We start from the raw sequence: 8,909 nt of genomic DNA, 5'->3' as shown, positions 1-8,909 counted from the left end.
ACCTACGTCAATTAGGGCATGCATGCATTGAAAGGTTTGATGGGAATTTTCAAATCCCAGGGTGCTTAGTCAGATTTTTTAATCAGATAATACTTATAATGAAACAGAAGACAAACATTTGTAGGTTGCAAGTCTCAGATCTTGTTTATTTATAAAGCAATAAATATTAGAATCACAAATAAATTGCACGAGTGTGTAAACAAACTGTACAATGACTGAAGAGTTCAGGAAGGGTTGACAGAAGACTTCAAGAAGCATATCATTATCATCCTGAGTGGGAAGTAAATTGAGGGACAAAGTGCTTAGAAGCACTTGCGGTGGACAATGGATGGACCAGCTTCATCATACTCCTGTTTACTGATCCACATTTGCTGGAAGGTGGACAGAGATGCAAGAATAGAGCCACCAATCCAGACAGAGTACTTGCGCTCAGGTGGGGCAATGATCTAGAATAAAGAAAAGCAACAAAATCCTCATTTAACTGTTACCTTTCTGAACAACCACAGCACCAATGTAACAAAACAGTAGGTATTTCCTTAAGTAAACAAAAAACTTCTCTATAATAGAATTAATCTTCAGCATCTGGTAAAATAGATGTAATATTCTTGAAGAAATCTTGTAACCATATTTTCCTCTTTTCTAACACTTGCTTCTAACCAATATAATTATTCTGATTAAGTGGAATTTCTCCTCATTTTTCCACCAGCTGTTGATCTTACTCTTGAGTTGTTCCTATATACCAATTTAACAATGTGGACATTTTCTCCATCTTTATCCACATTTTATAGTACAGAGTCAAACTCCTTACCTTGATCTTCATAGTGCTAGGAGCAAGTGCAGTGATTTCTTTCTGCATGCGATCAGCAATACCAGGGTACATCGTCGTACCACCTGAGAGGACGTTGTTGGCATACAAGTCCTTACGAATATCAATATCACACTTCATGATACTGTTGTAGGTAGTTTCATGAATACCAGCAGATTCCATACCTTCAAGAAAAAGAATAAAGTAGGTCAGTAAATTATATAAGAGTTCTTTGTGAAAAGAAATCTTGTCATTTCTCCTCATCATTAATACGAACTTCTGTGATCTCTTTGTTGCAAAATTATTTAGTGATCATTAAGTGTTATAGAAAAACAAACAAAATAGAATTACAGAACTAGCTTAGAAAATAAAATTATTTTTTAGAAAAGGAAAGAATCATGATGCATGTAGAAAAGAGACTCAAAATATACAGTAAGAGAAGAAGTAGACACACAAGATAAACTCACTCGTGTATGGCAAGGGGAGAAAGCTATATAGAACAGAAAACATGAGGATCAGATTATGGCAGTCTCATGGAAAGCACGAGTTGAATATAGTAAAGACAGCAATAAAGACAACGAAAAGAGTTGAAGTAGAAGTAAAGAATACAACAGTAACTTCATTTCACTTTCAAAATACTGTCTATACTGTTCATAAATATCAAGGCAAGACATAACCAAGACAGAGACCAAGATATCAGTACTTGGCAGTAAGAAAAAAAGAAACCAGAAGCAAGTGTTCGTAGGTTGCATTCCAATTTCAACAGGTGCTTCCTGAAAGGCCTGACACTAGATCCACAGTAAGATGTCAGCTGATGAACAACTGCAGTATTGCTCAGGACTTGGAGTACAAGCATTTGTAATATCTGTCAGCTGCACTCACAAACAGCAAAGCTTACTATCTTGACCGTGACAATGTTCAGTTACAGTGTATGTAAATATACATGCACCTTCATTCCATTTTAGTCTCTTTCCAGACACTTTACTCCTTCATGGAGTCAGATACTGTTTTAAGTGTAAGCCTTACAATTACAGCACTGAAAGCTATTCTTGCCATCAGTGACACAGAATCATAGAATGTCTCAAGTTGGAAGGGACCCGTAAGGATCACTGAGTTTGACTCCCTAATGATGATATTCTAGCTGCTCATCTTATCACTAAAAAATTGTGACCCTCAAACCTGATCTAAACTTGCAACAAGAGCCCAGACCTCAGCTGATTAGAAGTTGAGCTCACATCAACCACAGCTTAGAAGGTCCACAGGATCTAACCCATTATTCATTTATGTTTGATTTCCTACCAAATTTAGACAAGCAGCAAGAGGAGCGGGACACCTTCTAGATCTTCTGATTCATTTATACCTCCTACAGAAAGGAGAATTTCCTGGGAACACTTACCAATAAAGGAAGGCTGGAATAAGGTTTCAGGGCAGCGGAAACGTTCGTTACCAATTGTGATCACTTGTCCATCAGGCAATTCATAGCTCTTCTCCAGAGAGGAGGAAGAGGCAGCAGTGGCCATTTCATTCTCAAAGTCCAGAGCAACATAGCACAACTTCTCCTTGATATCACGAACAATCTCACGTTCAGCTGCAGATAGATGGGAAATAAATCAAGGTTTGGATAAGCAAAATACTAACGGAAGAAGATGGGCCAAGAGAGACATGAGGATTTTCACAGGAGGTAAAGCTGAAGGACTGACCTGTTGTCACAAAGGAGTAGCCACGCTCCGTGAGGATCTTCATGAGGTAGTCAGTCAGATCCCTGCCAGCCAGATCCAGACGCATGATAGCATGAGGCAAAGCATAACCTTCATAAATAGGTACATTGTGTGTGACGCCATCACCAGAGTCAAGAACAATACCTGGGAGAGAAATGTCAGAGAGCAGTTGGACTCACCTAGAAAATGCTTAAAGCACTTAGGCACAGTAAGCAGCAACAGACATCACAAAATATAGTATTTTTCAGGCAGTATAAAGTAGCGTCATTCTCTTTTACCCATAAAGATTTTCCATATTCCTTCCACCTTTGCTTGCCTAGACATTCCTGTTTGGTATGAACTTTCCCTTAAAACAAGTGTTCTGTACATATTGTAAGCTAATCCATAGGAGCAGTAACTACATCTGCAACAGTGATTGTCTTGATCCGATATGGGCATCTTTCAGGTCCAGCTGAAACTCTTAAACTGGTGTAACACTTGTATAACTGCAGTAACTTCACAGGACTGTCTCCTTGTTTGTGTCATGACAAGTAGAAGGAGAGTCAGTGCCCCTCCAAAAGCAATGCACACAGGTCCATATTGTCCATGAACTACTTTGTACAGGCTTTTCTGTTATTGTTATCATCAATCACTATAAACTAAAAATGCCTAGTTCTCTGTAAATTTGAATGAGTTGCGGTTGGTTTTCTTCCCACTTGGAGTGGGAAGGAAGGAAAGTTTATTTAAAAAGAAATATTTAAATAGTACTTATTTGTTTATTTTACCTGTTGTACGACCAGAGGCATACAGGGACAGGACAGCCTGGATCGCCACGTACATAGCAGGTACGTTGAAGGTCTCAAACATTATCTGGGTCATCTTTTCACGATTAGCTTTAGGGTTCAAGGGGGCCTCTGTGAGCAAGGTAGGGTGTTCCTCAGGGGCCACACGGAGTTCATTGTAGAAGGTGTGGTGCCAGATCTTTTCCATGTCATCCCAGTTGGTGATGATGCCATGTTCAATGGGATATTTCAAAGTGAGGATACCTCTTTTGCTCTGAGCTTCATCACCCACATAGGAATCTTTTTGACCCATACCAACCATAACACCCTAAGAGAAGAAAATACAGAAAAGCATTATTTGAGGGAGTCAACACCACAGAGCTCAGACTATTACATCACAGGCAGCCATCATTCATTTACAAGAAAGGCACAAGCAGTCACACCACTAAAAGGTTGCTTAGGAAAAGAAATGAGCATTATTAAAATAGTAAGTCAACAGAATTTGAAGTTTACTCATAAATTCCTCTTTCCTTTAACCAGTGGAAAGGCTTTCGCCCCAGCCTTTTTTTAATTTGACATCTTATTTTCAACTACTTCTTTCTGGTCCAAAAGTTTGACTGAAAACAAACTGCACAATATCAGGAGCAGGAAAAGACAGAGACATACAAAAAGACTTTATGAACAAGAAGGTACAGAAGGAAATTAGCCTTCTAGCGAAGGAAGGTACTCCATATTACTGTGAAGCCTCAGCAACACTTTATTCATGATAGCAAAATACAAATCACAAACACGTGGAAACCACTCGTACCACTGCACGAAGTGAGCAGAGGGAAGGGCAGGGTATTTGGCGCAGGACAGAAGAACAAAGGAGGGAAGGGGCTAGCAGAGGCAACTCCTGGAGAAAGAGGGAAGGCTCTGTCCTACCGCAGTCCTGCCTCCGTATTTACCTGGTGCCTGGGGCGGCCGACGATGGATGGGAACACGGCCCTGGGGGCATCATCTCCGGCAAAGCCCGCCTTGACCAGCCCCGAGCCGTTGTCGCACACCAGTGCGGTGGTTTCCTCATCGTCACACATCTTCGGAGGGAGGCACGGATCTGAAAAACAACGTGGTGGCGTGTCCAGACCCCCGCGGACAGCCCCTCCGAGCCTTCCCGCCCGCCATCCCTGGAGACGCTGGCGACGGCGGCACCGACGGCGGGGGGCGGGAGTGGGGAATGCAGCTCGTTCAGGGAGGATGCTCGATGGCTCAGCCACGATCGTGGGAAGGGCTTTAGACGAGATCCGTCCGCCGCTTCGAACGGCGCCCCAGCTTGCAAGATGCTCAGTAAGGCACCATTAGCGGTGCCCTAGGGCAGCGGGTTGAAACGGGAGGGAAAACTTTTGAAACCGGGGAAATCGGTCCTGCCCGTAGCGCTTCACCGGCGGCGAGACATAGTGCCCCGTCGGGCAGCGGCGGCTGGCGAGGGGCGGCCGGTGCCGCCGGCAGAAGTAGCGCTAAGCCAGGAGGTGCACAGGCGGAGTAGCGGCGATACCTGCACCACCGACATCCGCTGCCCGCCGGTGTGTCCCGTCCCGTTCCATCCCATCCCATCCCATCCCATCCCATCCCATCCCATCCCATCCCATCCCATCCTGCCGCACCACTCACCAGACCAGCACCGGCGGCGGGGGGGCTGCGAAGGAGAGCCTGGGTGCCGGCCCTGCGGAGATGCCCCAATTTATACGGGCCGAGGGGCCGCGCCGGCCGGTCCGCCGCGGGACGGGGCAGCCACCTTCTCCTTATTTGGTCGGCTCCGCGCCACTGAGCGGCCGCGCAGCCATGAATGGAGCCCGGCCAGCCCGGCCGCACGGCCCATGTAAGGCAGGCGCGGGGCAGCGCGCCCCCGGCCCGGCGCATGTCCAAATAGGGAGACCCGCGCACCCCTCGGGGACAGCGCCGAGGGGGCGGTGGGCAGCCCGGGCCCCGCTCGGCTCGGCTTGGGTCCCGCGACCCGGGGTGTCAGCGCCGGGAAACGCGGCGCATAACGGCGGAGCCGGTGTGTCCAGGCGAGGTCAGGGGAGCCGCACGGTGCTGCTGCTGCTGCCGCCCGGTGCTGTCCGCCCCAGTGCACGATTTTCCACCGAAAACCAGCCGGTCAGGGCTGCTGTTCAGCCAGCACCCCGTGGGGCTGCTTTGGCACCAACAACTGAGGTTCTCCCACTGCATGGAGGTGGCATCTGCGGCCTGTGCTGCCCCAGGACGGAGCAGCGCACGTTCAGGCTCTTTCAAACTTTGAGGGGCACGAGCAGCAAAAATCCTGCTTGTCTCTGGTTTTGGATGACACCTGTAGCACAAAACGGGGTCTGCTCTTTTATGTTAATATGCACACACTTAAACTCCCCGGTTTTGCTCTTTTAATGTGAACTGTATCAGTAATGCGCAGTGATATGTATGGGATGGAGGATGAGAGATAGGAATAGCCTGGGCAAAAACCACCTATGATATTAATGTAATGTGGCAGTTGTTTTCCTGCTCAGTTGCTGAAACATCCACATTGATAATTCGTTCCAGCAGTGGAACCTAGAAAATCCACGTATCGTCAGGATTTTTTTTTTTAGTTAAAAATAGAAAGACTGGAGAGGCATCCGTCGTGTGGGGCTTGGTCTGGTATGTGAATGCAGAGGCTGTCCACATGTGTCCCCAAGGAACTGCATTATAACATGTAGTGCAGTGTCCTTCAGGAGCTCAGCATATAAACTGCCCAACGTCCATCTGTGTAAAGCATAGCAAAGGAAAAAGAATTGAGGTTTGGGACAGAAGGGAAGGGTGGGATGTACAGGTCAAGAGGGGAACACTAGGTAAACTGGATCAACAGCTTAAGTTCTAGCTTATTAGATGGCAGCCATCACACAGTTATATACATCTTCAACGAGGTGGAACAAAAGAGCTTGTGAATGCAACCCGGCCTCAGTTCAGAGGCTCTGTGGGGTGTTGGTGCAAGAGCCAACTTGCACTGTGGTTTGGCTCTGACAGAGGCGACCAGAACTGGAAGTCGCCGGCTACTCATTTCTAAACTGTATCGAAAGGGGGCGTCAGAGACCCTTCGACTTTTAATTTCTTCTGAAATTGGAGATAGCAGTATCAGTTTCCTCATTTCTAGAACAATTACTGGGGTGGTTAGCTCCACCCCAGCCTCAGTTTATCTGGACGTTGTGCCCGATTATGAGCTCAACTCTGAAGCAGATGTAACAACAAATTTCTTGGCCCTTGACAGCCTCTGCTTTTCTTTAAATGCCTTGAGGAGAAACAACCTGTTTCAGGTGAGAGACTATTTGTGTGTAAAGGTGTGTATATGTATATTTCATACGTGTGTATATATATATAAATATGCACATCTGTTATATGTGCATGTATATATCTGTGTATATATGCTATGTATGTATTACGTTTTTTTCTTAGCTACCTAAGAAAGGAAGGTGAAATACAGTGACCTCAAAAGGTCAAAGCTGTGAAAAACAGTGGTTCAGTGCCTCTGCTTTGGACAAATTTTAGCTCTTTGTTTTCCTGGTATTGATAAATACATTACCATATACTGCTTTCAAATGAAAAAACAAGTCAGCATCTTTTACTCCATGGTAAGTTGCCATACAAAATTTAAATCTGCTTCTTTTTTTCCCTAGAACATCTTTGCTCAGAAACCATCTAATGTGAGGGATTGGCCAGCTTCTCCGGCACTAGAGATTGATTTACAGTGTTATCTCAGCTGTTCCTCGGCTCAGAGGTGTTACAGTATTTACATAGAAGCCTGCTGCTGATAGCTGCATTGAATTCCTCCCCAATCAGACTCTCCCTGTCACATCCTACATTCCCCTTGGCTAGAGAGGCAGACGCTGCTGGAACTGAGACAAAGCCAGCTCATGCTGCAAAATGTACACCTAACAGTCTGTATTTTCTTGCTTACTTCATAAAAAAATACTGGCTTTCTCCACTCTTTCCTCAAGTTTTAAATTTCCAGGACTCACATATAAGATCCTGGTAGACATGAGAGTTAATCGACACACACCCCTGGCACATTGCAAGGTCAAATAAAAAGGGCAACACACAACATACATAAATCCCAAATTACATCTGTTTCCTTGTAGCAATTCAAAAAGTACCCAGCTAATGTTAATTCCATTGGCCAAATCATTCTGCTTTCTGCATTAAAACAATATTACAGCCTCAAATAAACCAAGCAAGCAAACAAAGAAGCAAAACCCTACTGAAGTACATTATGCAATGTCATCTAGAGGAAAAATACTCTAGCATCTGACTGGTCAGTGCCCCTGCATGCTGTGTACATTTCTCATGACTTAACTATTGGAGTGACCCCAAAGACAAAGGAAATGCATGCAGTATGGAGTGTCGGCAGAGCAGAGAGATCTGCAATGGACATGATCAGCATGTGCCCCAGAACAGCCTGAACACGCAGGAGCATGTAGCCTCAGTATGTACGCAGTATTAATGGGGTAGTAAAATAATTTATATATGTGAGGCACATGCACACAGGCAAAACTGGATATGTTATTCAACCAACAAAATGCTGCTGTGACTGCAGCCAAAATCAGAACAGTTCTTGCCTCTGCATGGTTAAAATGTGAATTAAAAAAATACACTGTGATCTTATGATGCCCAGAAATCCTCACAACTGCTTCTCAGCTGTAAATGAAAAACATTCAGCTTAAAAATAAAGCCTTGATTCTTCAAAACCCGTAAAGCATTGAACGCTTGTTACCACTGGCTTTAGATTATTTACAGTACTTATAACATTGCATTCAGAAATGAAAATGTGTAGGATCAGGTGCTCTATATTTTTTCTCCTTATCCTTTCAGATTATTCTTTTATTATGTGTACATGTTCCAATAAAAACAATAAACTTCTCATAATGCACCAAATCATTGCATGTACAGTATACCCTTACCTAGCAAGTCTTAAAGCAGACAACTGCTCACTTTAAATCTTCTATTTCTGAGCCCAATGAATTATGACATATAAAATCTGTCCTAGCACAGAGCCAAATGTTACCTCTCTTAAGCTTCAGGCCAGCATAATCTTCTGAAGAAATTTTACTTTTTCAAGAATAAGAAGCAAATGCCACTCTGACACATTTTCTTTTGTCCAACAGCAGCTTTTTGGAGCTGTAAGGGCTTTAGAAATATAAGCAGCATTGCAGCAAAGTCGTATTGATGGGCAGGAGTCTTGATCAGATGGGAAAGCCAAACATACAATGTATGATGAATATCGCTGTCACAAACGAGTCACTGTCACAAAGGAGCCATACATGGTTATCTATGTCTGTTGTAGTTGTGAATCTGTCTCTGTATTCATGCAGACATACCAAGAGAAGCCAGAAAAGACAGATCTGCAGTCACCAACAACCTGAAGTTGTTCCCTGTGAAAAGCTCTATTACACTTTTCCAATTATATTTTGAGCCTTCCAAGTGAGAAATCCTTCTCCTGTTCTGCTAGAGGACAGCTTCCCAATTTAATAAACACACTGTCAGGAAAATTCTCCAGAGAATTCATCAGGTATTTCACTTTCTTAATTATGTCTCATTCAGCCTAGTAATAGCCCATGTTTCATACTTAATACATTCCCTGTC

The 8,909-nt window shown here is 44.2% G+C and overlaps 1 protein-coding gene across 3 annotated transcripts; it reads right to left on the bottom strand.

Annotated features, from left to right (window-relative positions):
• Positions 1-302: 302 nt before the first annotated feature.
• ACTC1 (actin alpha cardiac muscle 1) lies at positions 303-4,360 on the bottom strand (the record flags this gene model as incomplete). 3 transcript variants are annotated; one of them, XM_080617924.1, is made up of 6 exons in its annotated part: positions 303-446; positions 809-990; positions 2,202-2,393; positions 2,506-2,667; positions 3,288-3,612; positions 4,232-4,360. In XM_080617924.1, 6 exons carry the CDS (start codon positions 4,358-4,360, stop codon positions 303-305), a joined length of 1,134 nt encoding a protein of 377 aa, XP_080474050.1. The 3 variants fall into 3 exon arrangements, with proteins under 3 accessions (XP_080474050.1, XP_080474051.1, XP_080474052.1); XM_080617925.1 differs by having other exon boundaries at positions 3,288-3,483; XM_080617926.1 differs by lacking the exon at positions 2,202-2,393 and having other exon boundaries at positions 4,232-4,333.
• Between the last annotated feature and the right edge of the window lie 4,549 nt (positions 4,361-8,909).

The sequence above is a fragment of the Psittacula echo genome (genome assembly GCF_963264785.1).
Source record: "Psittacula echo genome assembly, chromosome: 5".
In the NCBI taxonomy this organism is placed as follows: domain Eukaryota; kingdom Metazoa; phylum Chordata; class Aves; order Psittaciformes; family Psittacidae; genus Psittacula; species Psittacula echo.
This window is presented reverse-complemented; position numbering and strand designations above follow the sequence as displayed.